Here is a 17178-nt window from a genome sequence, read left to right as displayed (position 1 = left end):
GGCAAGTCATTTAACTTTTTTTTTTTTTTTTTTTTGCCTTAATCCGCTAGAGAAAGAAATGGTGAACCACTGCAGCATCTTTGCCAAGAAAACCCCATGGACAGGTCCACAGGGTCACAAAGAGCCAGACACCACTGAACAACAAGATACTCACAAAGTACAAACTGCTTAGAGTTACACAAGGACAGACTGCCAAAACCAGTACCAAATCTTTCTTCCCTCAAGTTTCTCATGCTTTCTGAACTCTCCTTTTTTTTCGAAGGGGACTATATCTTTTTAAATTTTCAACCCCTTTCCTTTTCTTATGTCTTCCATGTAAATATACCCCAAAGAGAGCAGCCCTTTTGAACTTGGTGTCTCACTGCACCTCCTACAGGCAATTTAGTGCTAGAGATTTGCCTGGAGCCACTGAGAGATTAAGTGTCTCTGTCCACTGTCACCCAACCAGTATGTTATGTGTCAAGGGTAGGATTTGAACCCAGGTCTTCCTGACTCCAAGACTGGCCTTCTATTGACTATATCATGCCGCCATTAAATACTGCAGGTATTATTGGGAAAGTGATGCACAGAAAGATTAAATGATTTGTCCATAGTCACACAACAAGTGAGTGCTAGAGGCAGGATTCCAGGGCTCCGGGCCCAACAATCTTTATTGGCCCAAATTCAATCTCAACACTAAGCAGTACAGGTGATAGAGCTCTGGGCCTAAGTCAGGAAGATCTGAGTTCAAATGTGACCTCAGATATTTTTTAGCTGTGTGACCCTGGACATGTCACTTTAACCACTGTCTGCCTCAGTTTCCTCATCTGTAAAATGGGGATAATGGTAGCTCCTAACTCATAGAGTTGCTTTCAGGATCAAATAAAATAATATTTTTTAAACATTTTGCACAGTACCTGGTGCATAGTAGGTGCTTAATGCATACTTATTTCCTTCCTACTTAAGCAGCATGATATAGTAGAAAGCATACTAGACTTGGAATCAAGGGTCCTGGGTTTGGATCCAACTTCTTCCATATACTACATGTGTGATTCAGAATAGGTCATTTAAGTTCTCTGAGCCTCAGTTTCTCCATCTATAAAGTGGAAATAATACTAACACTACCTACTTCATACAGTTGTTGTGAGGAAAGTGTTTTTATTCATTAATTATATGTATATAGAGAGAGTTATTATATTTATATATGTAATTGGGAGTTATTATAAAGCCCAGTTCATATGGTGAATTTTCAAAGTGCTTTGTTCTACCTCTCTCTCATAATGCATACTCTTTTATATTATATTTGTTAATGTAAGGACCATCACTGTTATAAGATTGTAACTCTTTGGAGGTAGAGACTGCATATTACTACTCCTTGTATCTTCCTCCATCCCTTTTTGGTTTTTTGGAGGTGATTGAGGTTAAGTGACTTGTGCAGGGTCACACAGCTAGTAAGTGTCTGAGGCCAGATTTGAACACAGGTCCCCCTGACTCTAGGTCCGGATAAGTTCTTAACAAGTGTTTATTGAATTGAATTGGGTCCTTTGTAATAAGAATAAACTGTGATCTCTGCTGGCTTAAGAACTGTGTGTATAGGCACCAGAAAGGCATTTTTCCCTCTCCTTTATGAGTAGCCTCTGGCCTGTAATCAAGGGCAAACCCAGAACATTTATTAAGCACCTACTACTAAGGGCCAGGCATTATGTTAAGCAATCTTATTCGATCCTCACAACAAACCTGCGTTGTAGGTGCTATTATTATTATTCCCATTTTACAAATGAGGAAACTGAGGCAGAGTTTTAAGTGGCTTGCTCATAGTCACATAGTTAGGTTTCTGAAGCTGGATTTGACCTTGGGCCTTCCTGACTCCTGGCCAGCTCTCTATCCACTTTACCACCTAGCTGTCTCTAATAAGGATCCCTGCCTCTTTAAGAAAAAAAAAAGTCCCCTAATAGATCCAACCCATAATAAAACCAAGTCCCAAAGGCATGCTGGCCATGGAAACAAAGCCAGGGAGCTGAGATGCTGCTGGAGGTCCAGGCTGGCCCAATTCTGTATCTCTTGTGACCAGCAGAGAATCAGTATTCCATAGTGGAAAAATGTGGATTTAGGGTCAGAGGATATGGGTTTGATGTTCAGCTGTGTGACCTGGGCCAAATGACTTGCCCTCTCCAGACCTTTTAGTATCTTCCTTTGTAAAATGAAGGGTTCATAACTGATCATCTTTTTTTGGTGGTTGGATGTCAACTTTGGAAAGAGGTCTGCAGCAAAGCGCTCCGGGGATCTGGGCTTGTCTAACACTTTGTCAGTGATTTAGACAAGGGTCTGGGTGTGCATGCTTCTCAAACCTGTAGATGACATAAACAGAGGAGGGATAGCTAATGTGTTCTATGAGGCGGTCAGGATCCAAAATGATATGGCTAGGACACTGTGCTGAATCTAAGAAGATGATATACAATAGGGATAAATGTGAAGTCTTACCCCTGGGCTTTAAATTTAAATTTTTATTTAAAAATAAATCAGCTTTGTAAGGACAAGAGAGGGGGAGAATAGCTAGAGGGCAGAGAAAAAAGATTTGGGGGTTTTACTGCAAATTGCAGTAACATGGTATAGGCATTGAGACTGTAACAAATCCAAAAAAGCCATGTCAGGTTGTAGTACAACATGCCTAGTGTCCAGGTTTGAGGGAGGTGATATTGCCCTGTACTCTGCCCTGGTAAAACCACGTCTAAAGTTCTGTGGTCACCTTTGGTTGGCACATTTCCTGAGGGGCATTGATAAGCTGGAAATCAATGCTTTTCATGACTTCACATGTATAAATGATATCATATCAGGTGAGAGAGGAGCAGGAAGGAGGGAGAGAATTTGGAACTCAAAAGTTTTACAAAATGAGTGTTACAAATAAATGAATGATAGCTGGAGATCAATGTTTTGTATGACTTCACATATATAATTAATACCATATTGGGTGAGGGAGGGGCAGCAAAGAGGGAGAGAATTTGGAACCTAAAATTTTAAAAAATGTTATAAATAAACAGATGAATGAATGAATGAAAAGCTGAAGATTGATGTTTTGTATGACTTCACATGTATAACTGATATCCTATTGGTGGGGGAGGGGCAGAAAGGAAGGAGAGAATTTGGAACTCAAAAATTTTTTAATGTCATAAATAAATAAATGGATGAATGAAAAAAAAGCTGGAGATCTTCCAGAGCACAGTGATGGTAAAAGGCCTCCCCTCCAGATCATGCCATAGGAAAATTAACTGAAGGAACTGAGAATGTTTAAAACCAAGGAAGAGAAGATTTAGTTGGGATCTGGTTTCTGTCTTAAGGTTAATGAAGGGCTGTTATATAGAAAAGGGACTGGACTCACGGTACTTCGTCCCAGAGCTTGACATGAGGAAGAACTTTCTTAACACCTATCCAAAAGTAGAATGAAAGCTCTCTTTCACTAGAAGTATTCTTTATTAGAAGTCATCTTTACTAGAGGCAACTCTATGGTGCAGTGGAGAGAATGCTGGGTCTAGAGTTAGGAAGGCCTGAGTTGAAATCTGAACTCTGACACTTACTACCTGTGTGACCCTGGGGAAGTTACTTAACAGCTGCCTGCCTCAGTTTCTTCAATTCTAAAATGGGTATAATTAACATCCCCTACCTCTCAGGGTTGTTCTGAAAATCAAATAGGAGGTAACATTTTTAAGGCAAATAACAGAGTGCCTGGCATATAGTAGGTGCTCAATAAATGCTTGTTTCCTTATTTCAGGGAAAGTTTGGATGCCTCCTTTTTGGATATATTGTAGGGATGTTCTTTTTCACATATGATTGAAAAAGGTAGGTAGCCTAGGAAGCCCCTGCTAGGTGGCAAAGTAGAGTGCTAGGCCTAGAGTCAGGAAGACCTGAGTTCAAATCCAGCCTCAAACACTTACTAGCTATGTGACCTGGACAAGTCACTTAACCCTGTTTGCCTCAGTTTCCTCATCTGTAAAATGAGCTGGAGAAAGAAACAGCAAAACCACTCCAGTATCTTTGCCAAGAAAACCCCAAAAAGGGGTCACAAAGAATCAGACACGACTGAAAACAATTAAATAACAGCAAAAGGTAGCCTCTGACCTTCCAAACTCTAAGATTCTGTGGCTGTGTGATTTCATATCAGGACATCTCAATCTTTTTTGGTCCCCTACACCTTGGCTAAAGAAATTCAAGGGTTTATCATATATAGGAACATAAGAAAATGAAGAGATCAATGTAAAAGGAAATAAATTCTAGCATTTACCTTGTATCACTGCATACAAAAATAAAGTTCCATTCAATATGAAAGAAAATAACTTCTAGAGCTTACCATGCATAAGAATTTAAGAAATAAGATAAACAGATCAGCTAATTAATTTCAATAGGACAATATAGGTTTATTTACCAAATATTCCCTGGAGCCCTCTTGACAAGCTTCTTGTACCCCTTGTGGGTACGCACTTCCCAGATTGGGACCGCTTGTTCTATGTGACCTCTAAGGTCCCTCACAGTTCTGAAGCCTCAGTTTCCCTAAGTATCCCCAGGGCCCCTCTAGGCATCTCTCCCCACACCCTGGCATAGGCTCACCTTCATAGCAGTCCCGCACTGAGTTGAAATAGACATAGTATTGATGGCTTCCAAGGAGAAGGAGGCTGAGCCAGGAGTCAAAGGCATAGATGGGGACGATGAAAAGGAGGCGGATGATGTAGCGCTGTTCATTGGGCACAGTGTAGAATCTCAGGTGCAGGTAGATCTGATGGGAGGGGAAGAGGAAGGTAAGTGGGCCACCTTTATGCCTGGTAAAAGTGCCCCGCCTGCAACCTGAGGGGTAAAGGGAAGTCACTCCCCGACCCATTTCACTTTACCTTAAAGTACTATATCGTTCAGATTATCTTAGAGTACTTTAAAAGGCAGCATGATATAGTGGAAAGAATTCTGCAAAGAGGACCTGAGTTCAAATCCCCACTCTGACATTTACTACTTGTGTGACATTGGGCAAATCACTTAACCTCTCTGGGCTTCAGTTTCCTCATCTGTAAAATGAAGGGGAGAGGGAGAGATGAACTAAGTGACTCTGAGTTCTCCTCCAGAGCTGTGATCTTTCCTTTGCCTCCACAACAAATGCTCACTTCTATTTCTTGGGAGGAGGAAGAAGGAAGGGAATAAGTATTTATATAGCATCTACTATGTGCTAAACACTTCCAAATATTATCTCATTCGATCCTCACAACAACCCTAGAAGGTAGGTACTATTATTATCTGAATTTTACAAATGAGGAAACTGAGGCAAACAGAGGTGAAGTGACTTGCCCAGGATCACACAGCCAGTAAGTATCTGAGGCTGGATTTGAACTAGAATCTTCATGACTCCCAGCACTCTATCCTCTATAACACCTCAATGGAGCCATCATTCAAGGCTCAGGTCAAATGCCAACTCCTACCAGAGGCTCTTTCTGATGCCTCTAATTGTTAGGACTCTAATAAATTACTTCATATTTACTTGAAATGTATTTTATCTATATCTAGATAGGTACATTTCTTAAAGCTTCATCAGGGAAAGGAAGTAATGTCCTTACATTCCCAGGAGTAGCACAATTCTTGGCATATAGTAGATGCTGAATAAGTGCTAGATGAATTGAACTGAATCACACTGTACCTTGTATTATACTTATCTGTGTACCTGCCATATTGTCCTCCAACCCAGTGGAATGCACACTCCTTAAGAGTAAAGGACCAGGTAAAGGACAAAATATCTTTGTATTCTCAGTGACCAACACTGTTTTCCACCAACCCCCTTCAGGTGAGCTTTCTAGATTCCTCTCCACCGAAATTACCTTGCATTTTTCTTGAACATGCCTTGCATATACTTCAACCTCATGTTTATATGTTGAGTTCCTGCTAGAATGCAAAATTCCAGCAAAATTATTTGCTGATTGAATGATTTATTAATAAATGTCTGATAACTGAAGCGGAGGAAAGTTGCCTTCCACCCTTAAGATGTAAATACCTCTGGGAAGGGCAAATACACAAAGACTCATCAGTCACTTTGCACCTTTCACTTATCCATTCCCTTCAGAGAAGTGACTTTTAAAAGGGAAAGAACGGAGAGAGCTTGAGGACACTGACCCGCATCAAATGCCAAGTTCTCTAATCAGCTCCCAGTTATTCATACAAAAGAGATCTGTGACTGAACAAAATTCACAAATGGATAATAGCCCAATTAGCCAGACTGAGGACTAGTTTAAACACCAGACTTAAAGAGATGCCATTAACCATTGACCATTTTATAAGGAGCTCTCCAATGGCATGTTCCAAGGATCCATGCTATTTAACATTTTTTTTTATCAGTATCTTAAATGAGAGCACAGACAGAATCTTTATGAACTGCCCATGGGACACAAAGCTAAAAGGGATGGCTCATACACCAAATAAAAGAGTCCCAATCCAAAAAGATCTTGACATGCTAGAATTTTGAGTTACATCTGAAAAGATGGAATAGTGATAAATGTCTTATACTTAGGCTCAAGAAATAGACTCCACAAGTAAAAAATGGGGGCAATGGGAGTGGAAGAGAGCAGCGCCTTGTCTAAAACCTATCTGAGGCTTCTGGTGGAGGGGACACTTGATATGAGTCAACATTGTCATGTGGCCGCCCAAAAAAGCTAATGAAATTTTGAGTCATGTTAATAGCCCAATAGAAAAAGGAGACAAGAGTCCCAGTATACTCTGTGCTGGTGAGATTATATTCTGGAGCATAATGGGGCTGTATCTTATAATGTGCTGAGGTTCTAAAGAGAGACTCCTGCCTTATATTCTTATCAATGGCAAATGGCAGAACCTCTCCCCATCAACGTGGTCAGGGATATGAGCATGCCCAGAGATCAGGGATAGAGGAGAAAGTTAAGAAAAAGAAAAGATAAAGGATCAGAAGAAATGTAGACAGCCCCAAGACCTTTCACCCAAAGATTGAATTCTGGGGTTGGAACTTGTGTGCCCCATTCACTCAGTCAAGCTCATTGGGGAACTCTAGCGAGATGGGGAGGGAGTCACCCCAGAACTAACAGGCCATTCATTGGCCAAGGAGCATCATTCCAGTGAGTGCAATTATTCATCTTTCAATAAAGCTTTTACTAGATTAAGGCAATGAGAAGACTTCAGCCTAACAGGTAACAAAGACAAGAGGAATAGAAAACAAAAATTAATGAATTAACAAATATTGACTATTAATAGTAATAGCTAATAAAAAAGTAGCATTCCTATTACTATGTGCCAGGCACTGTGCTAAGTGTTTTATAATCATTTTCTCATTTTAACCTCACAACAACCATAGGCAGGGTAGATGCTGAATAAACTTATGATATGATATGACTTCACTGTATCGTGTTCAGGTCAGGGCACTGCTTTTTGGGAAGGACACTGATAAGTGGAAGACTGCGCCATGTGAGGAGTGGTTGGTAGATGTGGGGATGTTTAACCTGGAGAAGAAGGCAGCTAGGTGGCACCATAGTGCACAGACTCACTTTCCTGAATTCAAACCTGGCCTCAGACACTTACTAGTCATGTGACCCTGAGCAAGTCACTTAGTCCTATTTGCCTCAGTTTCCTCATCTGTAAAATAAACTGGAGAAGGAAATGGCAAACTACTCCAGTACCTCTGTCGTGAAAATTCCAAATGGGATGAGGACGAGCCAGACAGGACTGAACAACCTGGAGAAGACTCAGAAAAAACATGAGACATTCTTAAGGAACTGTCATGTGGAAAACAGATTAGACTTGTTCCATTTGGGTCCAAGTGGGCAGAACCAAGACTAAGGGGTAGAAGTTGCAAGGAGGAAAATTTTGGCTTGTTATAATCCTAACAATTAAGTCATCCAACAGTAGAATGGGTCAGCTTGGGAGATAAGTGGGTTCTCCCTTCCTAAAAGTCTTCAAGTAAAGAATGGATGACCACGTATTGAGGGTGGTTTAGTAGAGATTCTTGGGGGGGGGGAAGATGCATATGGGATGGTTTAGATGGACACGAAGGTCCCTTCCAACTCTGAAAGTCTGTGACTGACACATAGTCAGAAAAATGCAGCATGATTCCAATTTTCTATCTTTCCCTACGTCTTTTACTAGATTAGGCCAATGAGAAGACTTCAGCCTAACCAACAGGGGATGTACAATATGCTAACAGATAACAAAAGAAAAGAGGAATAGAAAATAAAAATTAGTCAATCAACAAACATTGACTGTTAATAATAATAGCTAACAATAATAATAATAGCACTTACTATGTGCCAGGCACTATGCTAACTGCTTACCTATCATTTTCTCATGTTATCCTCACAACAACCCTAGGGGGTAAGTGGTATAATTATCCCCATTTTAGAGATGAGAAACCTGAGGCAAACAAAGGTTAGATGACTTGCCCAGGGTCACATAGGGTCACACTAATATCTGAGGCTGGATTTGAACTCGGGTCTTCCTGACTGCAGGCTTAGTGCTTTCTCCACTGCGTCATCTAGCTTCCCACTACATGCATGAAACTGTGATAGATGCTTGAGAAAAAGAAAGATTGGGTGACAAATCAATCAAGCAACCAATGAGTAACTTATAAAAGGACCTACTATGTGCCAGGTACTAGGGATACAAACCACAAAGGAAACAGAGCCTGCTCTCAAGCTTATTCCAAAGAAATAAGGAAACAAACAAACAGAACTAGGAGTCAGAAGACCTGGGTTCTAATTTTTTTTTTAATGTGTGTGTGTATGTATGTATGTGTGTATATATATGTATGTGTGTATGTATATGTGTGTGTGTGTGAGAGAGAGAGAGAGAGAGGGAGGGAGGGAGAGAGAGGGAGGGAGGGAGAGAGAGGGAGAGGGAGAGAGAGAGAGAGAGAGAGAGAGAGAGAGAGAGAGAGAGAGGCGCAATCGGGGTTAAGTGAATTGCCCAGTCACACAGCTAGTAAGTGTTATGTGTCTGAGGCCAGATTTGAACTCAGGACTCCAGGGCCGGAACTCTATCCATTGCACCGCCTAACTGCCCCAAGAACTGGGTTCTTAATCTGGCTCCTGTATTAACTAGCTGTGGGGCTTTGGGAGGTCACTTCACTTCTCCAGAACCCCAGTTTCCTCATCTATAAAATGGGGATAATAACTTTTTTTTAAACTTGGAAGCAATCAGGGTTAAATGACTTGCCCAGGGTCACACAGCTAATAAGAGTCTGAGGTTGGATTTGAATTCAGATCCCCCTGATTCCAATACTGGTACTCTATCCACTGCACCCCCTAGATATTTCTGCAACTTCTCTTAGAGGAGGATATAAGCCAAACTGCCTTGAAGTATCCTATACATCTAAGGATGTCAGAGCCCAGCTCTAACATCAGCTTCCCCAGGTAAACTTAGTTATAGGTTCACTAAGCAGGTCTGGGCTTCAGCTTCTATATCTGTTAAGTAGGGATAATAATTCCTGCCCTGTTTACTTCATAGAGATGTTGTGAAAGTACTTTGCAGAGCACCTGCAGGCTGTAGAAATACAAAGGATGCTGAATGGTCAGACTCATCACTTTGCCCATTAAAAAATAGGGAGGCAGGGGGATGTCCAGACAGGAACTAAAGTCACCACAAGAGCTTTACATAAAGCATGCCTTGCCATAGAGGGGACCTGCTACTCTCCAACCCAGGACCGACTGATTGATCCACCTGTGCCTGGGGGAGGGGCACTTAAGGAGGAGGGGCAGATGGCATCCTCCCCGGAGCTGGGGCAAAGTCCTTTTCACTTGGTGCTATCACGCTGGTGGCAGTTGGAGCCTTCCCTGTGCCTGTGACACCCTCCCTCCCTCTCCTCCCCACCCCCACAACAGGGCTCGGCTCCAGCAGCAGGTGCTCAGTGCCGGGCTCGCCCCATTTCCCTCATGCTCCCTGCTCCAAGGTGTCAGAGTTCCCAAGCAGGTGGGAAGCAGAGGCAAGAGAAGCTGGCTGTCTCTTTTGCAGGGTGGTAACTGCCACCTACACCAAAGACCTGACACAGCCCCGGGGTCTGTGCCTCTTATCCTTCAGTTAGCAAAACTCATCCTTCAAATTTCCCCTCCTTTGTAACCCCAGGCAAGTTCCTGGGGTCTGTGCCTCAGTTTCCTCATTTGTAAACTAATGACACTCGCACGACCTGACTGACCTGACTTACCTGACTCTTGGCCATAAAACATAAAATTATCAGCTATTATTATTTTATTCCTCCTACTACCTGCTACCTTAGTCCACGCCCTCATTACCTCTCACCTGGATTATTTCAACAGTCTCCTGTTTATAATTTCTCCCTATTCAGCACCCCACAGCCAGATCCACCTTCTTAAAACATGGCTTTGTACTTTACTCTCTCCCCATGATACACACATTGCTACTCCTTCCCACCTCCAGACTCAAAAACTTTCCCTGACTCTCTACTGTCTACACTAGAATAATGCCTTAGCTGGTTTTTAATAAACTTAGCCCAAACTATCGTCATACGTGAGTTTTCTTTTGGATCAAATTGGTCGATTCATTATCCCCTGAATACATCATCAAGCAAAAAGCATTTATTATGTGCCTACTACATGCCAGGTCCTGTGCTATTAAGAATACAAAAATCAAAGAAAAAAAAAACAATCCATGTCCACATGGAACTGACATTCTCTTCTCTGCCCACGCACATCGTCACCTTCGCATCTTTGCACGTCCTGTTTCTCCATCCTACAAGGGTCTCCACTCTCTTCCCCACTTTTCTAAATCATACCCTTCCTTCCAGGCCCAGTTTAAGTACTGCCTCCTGCTTGAGAGATAAGGATCAGGCTGGGATTTCAATGGATGAAGAAACTCCCTCAGTCAATGTAGGCTGGGACCTTCCCTGCAGCTTATAGTCCTAAAGAGTTGCCTCGGGCACTGAGAAATTAAGCATCACATAGCCACGGTATGTTAGAAACAAGACTTGAACCCAGATCTTTCTGACTCCAAGGTCAGCTTTCTAATACGAATAATAACTAGCATTTATATAGTGCTTACTATGTACCAGGAGCTTTGCAATTATTATCTCATTTGATCTTCACAACAATTATGTGCCAGGCACTGTGCTAAGTGCTTTACAATCATTTTCTCATTTTATCCTCGAAACAAACCTAGCTACCTATCTACCTGGGAGGCCTATTATTATCCCCATTTTATAGATGAGGCAAACTGAAGCAAACAGAAGTGAAGTGACTTACCTCGAGTCACACAGCTAGTAAGTGTCTGAGGCTGGATTTGAACCCACATCTTCTGGACGCCAAGGTCAACTCTCTAGCCATTATACCACACTACCTCTCTTTGTCCCAACCCAGAATAACTTCTTTTGTTATTAGAATATATTACCTTATAAAGTCACTTATCTTTGCACATGCTCTTGTCTCCCCTAGCCTGAAAAAACCCTCACTTGATCCTTCTGTCCCCACTATTGTCCAATATCTCTTCTGCCCTTTGCTCCTAAACTGCTAGAAAAGGCCGTCTACATTACATGTGTCCACCATTCACTCTCTCAGCCAGCCCTTTACGATCTGGCTTCTGATCTTATCATTCCACCAAAACTGCTCCCTCTAAAGTTCCTAGTGTTCTCTTAGTTGCCAAATCCAACAGCCTTTTCTCAGTCCTCATTCTCCTTGACCTCTCTGCGGCCTTTGACGCTGGTCAATTGCTCTCTCCTCCTCCACTCTCTCCTGGTTCTTCTCCTATCTATCCTCCTACCTAGTCTCAATTTCCTTTTCTGGATTGTCATCCAGATCATGTCCCTTAGGCAGAGGTGTCCTTCAGGATTCTGCCCTGGGCCCTTTCTATATTCCTTCACTCACTGATCTCATCAGCTCCCATGGATGTAATTACCATCTATATGCTGATGATTCTCAGATCTACCTATCCTGCCCCAATCTCTGCGGAGCTCCAATCTCCCATCTCCAACTGCCTTTGAGACAGATCAAGCTGGATGTTGAGTAGACATCTAAAACTCAGTATGTCTAAAACAGAAGTCATTATCTTTCTCTCTAAACTTTACACCCCTCCAAAGAGGCAACACCATTCTCCCAGTCCCTCAGGCTGGAAGACCTCGGAATCATCCTGGACCCCTCAGTCTCTCTCACCCCCTATATCCAATCTGTTGCCAAGGCCTGTTGATTTCACCTTTTCAACATCTCACCTGTGACACTGTCACTCCTCTGTACAGGCCCTCATCACCTCACACCTGGATTACTTCAATAGCCTGGTTGATGGGTCTGCCCACCTTAAGTCAGTCCCCATTCCAATTCATTCTCCATTGAGTTCCTAAAATAAGTTTCCCAAAAACACAGGCCTAGTCATGTTACCCCCAACTCAAACTCCAGTGGCTTCCTATTGCCTGGAGGAAACACAATATGTTCTATTTGGCATTCATAACATTACTCTTTCCTACCTTTCCAGTCTTCTTACACCTTACTTGATGAAACATACTCTTTGATCCAGTGATGCTGACCTCCTGGCTGTTCCATGAACAAGACACTCCAGGCATTTTCTCTAGCTATCCCCCATTTCTGGAACATTCTTCTTCCTCCACTCCAACTACTAAAATCCCTGGGTTCCTTTATGTCCCAACTAAAATCCTACCTTCTATGGGAAGCCTTCTTAATTCCGGTGTTTTCCCTCTGTTAATTATTTTCTATTTAACCTGTACATAGTTTGCTTTGTATATATTTGTTTGCTTGTTTTCTCTCCCAGTAGATTGCAAGGTCCTTGGAGTCAGGGACTGATTTTTTTGTATTTCCAGAGCATAGCACAGTGCCTGGCACATAGTAAGCACTTAATAAATGTTTATTGATTGACGGATTGATAAATACTCTATCTCCTCTCCTAAAATATGTGCTCCTAGAAAACAGAAATTTTGTATCCCCAACTATGCGTTGCATAGAGTAGGTAATGAAAAGCCTTTATTATCAGTATGTGATATAATGGAAAAATGCTGGATTTGGAGTCAGAATACATAAGGATCTGTGTAACCCTGGACAAGTCATTTCATTTCTCCAGGTTTTAGTTTCCTTCTCTGTAAAATGAAGGGGTTGGTCTAGAATCAGGGGTGGGGATCCTGTGGCCTCAATGGCCATCTAGGTTCTGCAGGTTCCCCACCCTGGTCTAAAGTCTCTTCCAGCTCTAAAACAATGATCTATAAATCCCAACCAGATGCTAGGATGATATGCTAACCGCCCAAGACTTGCTTTCCCTGCCCACGATTCAGTTTGGAGCTCAAGGGACAGATGTGGGGAGCTTCTGGACATAGAAAATAAGTTGAGTTTTCATGCTGGTTGTTCACAGGAGGACATAGATTTTACGTGGAAGATGTGTTTACAAGGAGGACATGTAAAGTGCTTTCCAGGTCTAGGGAGATCTGGAAAGGCAGGGGAGAATCTTACCTGGTGGCAGGTCAGTATCAGGGCTGACCACACAAACAATCCTGAGATGCCCTGGGCAAGGGCGGTGGTGAGGAACAGCTGCTTGGAGCCCTGGGAGCTGTTCCAAGCCCTGCTAAGATGAGGGCCATCTCCACTGGTGGGAAAGCCTGGGTCAGCAAATGGGAGGATGCTAGTATGGAGCAACCCCTCAGCCATTTGGGAGGTTAGCATAGTACTTGGGATGGTAGAGTTCTCTTCCACAGGTAGCCCAGTGCTGTTGTCCATCTATTGAGGAAGGAAAGAGGACAAAGGTAAGGAAGGGTATGGCAGCAGGAAGAAGAGGAGGAGTTAGGGAAGAGGAAGGGCACTAAACACGGATTAGAGATCCGAGGGAGGAGTGGACTTGGGCCCCTATCAGGGAGGATCAAGGAAAAGTGAAGGCCAAGGGAGATTAATGAAAAATGAAAGGAAAGAAAAGAGAGGGAGGGGAAATCCTAAACCAGTTCAGAGTGAATTCACTGATTAGTAGACTGTTAGGGCCCTCTGCAGTCCTATCCCTCCTCCTAATTTCAGTTCAGACCTTGAACTCAGATTCGGCCTAGTGCAAAAGTCTTTTAAACACCAACTCCCCCACCTCATTTCCAAAAGAGGATGAACCAGAGGCTGGCCAGGGCTACCAGAACTATAATTTGCATGCGATGGGATGGGGCCCAAACTCCCCAGTGTCCACTGATTGCCTCCTTGCTAAGACTATAACTCCTAAAGCTTGGTCCTATTGTACTGTTGGCAGTACAAAACCCTGGTCCAAATCCCCAAATGTCAAGCTGGGTCTAGACATTCAGATCCTGGAAACCGAAAAATCTGAAAACCTTGTCCTAAATAGGGAGTTTGCTGTCGTGGATAGAAAACTAATTTATGAGCCAAGAAGATCTGGGTTCAAGGTCCCTCTCTAACACATACTGTATGACTCTGGGCAAGTTATTTAACCTCTTGGTGCCTCCAGTCAAATGTATTGAGCAATGCAGAGAATGTACCAATCTACATTGGTATAGGAAAGGTGGCATAATAGCTGGAGTGCTTGACTCAAAGTGCTTGACCTTATCTCTAAAATGGGATTAACAATTGCACCTCCCTTACAGGATCGTGGTGAGGATTAAATGAGATAATTGCTTTGCAAATTTTAAAGTGCTACATAAATTCTAGCTATTATTGTTATTATTATGCTGACGATATTTGTAGGTCCAGTTTAAACAAACACTTAGTAGGTTGGTTATCTGGTTAGGGGTTCCCTCACTCTCTCAGAATTCCAGGAAAACTTCCTTTATTCCTAGCCCTATACCTCCCACCCTAAAATAGGAGCTACCCTCCTAAGGGCACTCTGCTACCCTCTCTCTTGTGAAGTCATCACAAAGAGGCTGAATGCAGAGCAACAGAAGGCGAATTGACCCTGGAGTTAAAGGACCTGTGTTCAAATGTCACCTGTGGTGCTTACTACTTTAGCGTGATCTTATGCAGATCTCTTAGGCTCAGTTTTCTGATATCAGTAAAATGAAGGGATTAGATTAGCTGGCTCTCTAGGATCATATATAAATAACAACAGTAAAAAAAAATAAATAAACACGCATCAGATTGGATCCCATAGCTAGAGGAGACCTCAGAAACCTAGGCCAATGTCTACACTTTATGTATGAGGAAACTGAGGCCCAGGGGGGTCAAGTGAATTAGCAAAGGTCATAAAGGTAGAAAAGCATTAGAAACAGGAAGTGAACCATCCTCCTCTGAACTCCAAGCTAGCATTCTTTTTTCACCAAACCTCCCCATATCACATCTCTTTACTAGATTAGAAGCTTCCCAAGGCCAGGACTGAGGGCAGGCTGACTTCACCTGTACTGAAGTGGACAAGAAGGAAATGGGGGCAGGAAAACAGTTCCTAGAAAAACCAGATCATGGATCCAGAGTTGGAAAGGGCCTACTCTAGGTCTAAGTGGAGCATTTGTATCTCACCATAACTCCAGTACCTTGTACACATTGGGTGCTTAACAGAAGCTTGTCAAATAGAATGAAGTAATTTCAGGGTTCGTTGTCAACTTTAGACCTTTGCTCATAATGTAATAATGATAGCTGACATTTTTGTAGTACTTTAGTCTACGAAGAGGAATAGTGGATAAAGAGATGGCCTTAGACCCCAGACAACCAGAGTACAAGTCCCACTTCTGACATCCACTGGCTATATGACTCCAGGCCAAGTCAATTAACTTCTTAGTGCCCCAGGCAACCTTTTAAAACTGTAAGTTGCAGGTAAGGTGCCAATTTATTTTGGTAGAGGGAATTTCCTCATTGGGTGTTTCTTCCTTAATGAAATCACAAGTCCACCTCCTATTTCTTAAACTTATGTCTCTCTGTCCCCTTCTCTCCCCATATATACACATACATATATGTATATACATATACACACACATTCATGTATATATACACACACAGTATACAGACATATACATATTATTACATTTGATTGTCATAACAACCTGTGAGGTAGGTAGTGCATGCATTATTAACCATGCCTCAAGGGGGAGAAGGCACCCCACTTGGAAGAGATTAAGGGTTACCAAGCAGTGGGCACTTAAAATGTTTGTTCAAGTAAATTGCTGAGCCTCCTAGGAACGGGAGAAAACTAAGGCTATTCACCCTCCCCAGATACCTCCAATCGTGCCCTCCTCCCGTTCCAGCCCAACATCGTGTACGCACCACCTTGCGTATTAGCTGTCTCAGCCTGCAGGTGGATGGGAGATTCCGGCAACCTCTGAGAGCGCTTGCCTCGAGAGTCCCCAAACAAGAGCAGCACGAGCAGGACATGGACCGAGTTCCCCATACCGCGGCAGTGGGTTATTCATTGCTAGGACTCTCAGACCAGCCACTTCTGGCTCCCTGGGACTTTGCCCTCCCCCCTCGGAACAAAGCTACTTTCTCTAAAAGCTACTTTCTCTCACCTGCTCCGAGGCTACCCTGCTTGCATTTAACCCTTTCTGCTTGCTAGCCGGCTAAACATGCTGGCCTAGGGTAAGGTGTCGGGGGTGGGTGGAGGGATGTGTGAGGAGGGGCTGATGTTAGAAAGAGATAGCCTAAGAACAGCACTCACGCTCCTAGAATCATAAGTAAGATCTACGAGAACAAAAACAAGCGACCCAATCACTTAATTCAGATTCTGTCTAGAAATGAAGTCCCTCCCCCCTAGAAACGCCCCCCTTTCCTTTGACCCTCCCAATTTTAGTGGCTACTTTAACCCAACTCTTACCTTGCCCAATAGAAAGCGCCAAGAGCGTCACCTCGGCCCCGCGGCTGCTGGACTGGGGAACACTTGCATCTCGGGGTCCCAGGTCCGGGTGAGCGCAGGCATTCACGTGGCAGGGGAGACAGCTCCGAGCCTCGCTCAGGAGGAGTAGACAGGCCCCAGGTGAGACTTCAAAGCTATGCCCTCCCCAGGTGCCTGCACCTAGAGTGGGGGAGGAAGGGGAGACGAGATCAGTCGGGAGGGTAGAGTTACCAGGAAGTCACCTGCTCGTCTCACCACTCAGTACCAGGAGCCCCACCTCTAAACCCCAGAGAGCGTCAGGATGCGCCTCCCAGCCCAAGCCAGGGCAGGGGCTGAGAGCGAAGGAAACCTTATGGCTGTTTGCTTCCTCTGTCCTTTCATTCTCTTGACACAGTATCCTCTTCCCTGTTTGTTTAGCCCGAAGCTGACTCCCGGGAACCTGCCTGGTGAGATCTCCTTTTTGGCCTGCAGATG

At 43.3% G+C, this 17178-nt stretch overlaps 1 protein-coding gene across 2 annotated transcripts in view; it reads right to left on the bottom strand.

The window, feature by feature from the left end:
* The window catches only part of TMEM184A (transmembrane protein 184A), a 30036-nt gene extending 13083 nt beyond the window's left edge, over nt 1–16953 (bottom strand). Inside the window, exons 1-3 of one of the 2 annotated variants that reach the window (XM_027875100.1) lie at nt 16687–16953; nt 13416–13679; nt 4579–4744 (exon numbers count right to left, since the gene is read on the bottom strand). In XM_027875100.1, coding sequence (XP_027730901.1) covers nt 4579–4744; nt 13416–13679 — 430 coding nt within the window. In that variant the 5' untranslated portion in view covers nt 16687–16953. The remainder of the gene's footprint in view (nt 1–4578; nt 4745–13415; nt 13680–16686) is intronic. The other variant, XM_027875099.1, reaches the window with a different exon arrangement.
* Between the last annotated feature and the right edge of the window lie 225 nt (nt 16954–17178).

Source organism: Vombatus ursinus, unplaced genomic scaffold (assembly GCF_900497805.2).
Source record: "Vombatus ursinus unplaced genomic scaffold, bare-nosed wombat genome assembly UNPS02014807.1, whole genome shotgun sequence".
NCBI classification, from domain to species: Eukaryota; Metazoa; Chordata; class Mammalia; order Diprotodontia; family Vombatidae; genus Vombatus; species Vombatus ursinus.
This window is presented reverse-complemented; position numbering and strand designations above follow the sequence as displayed.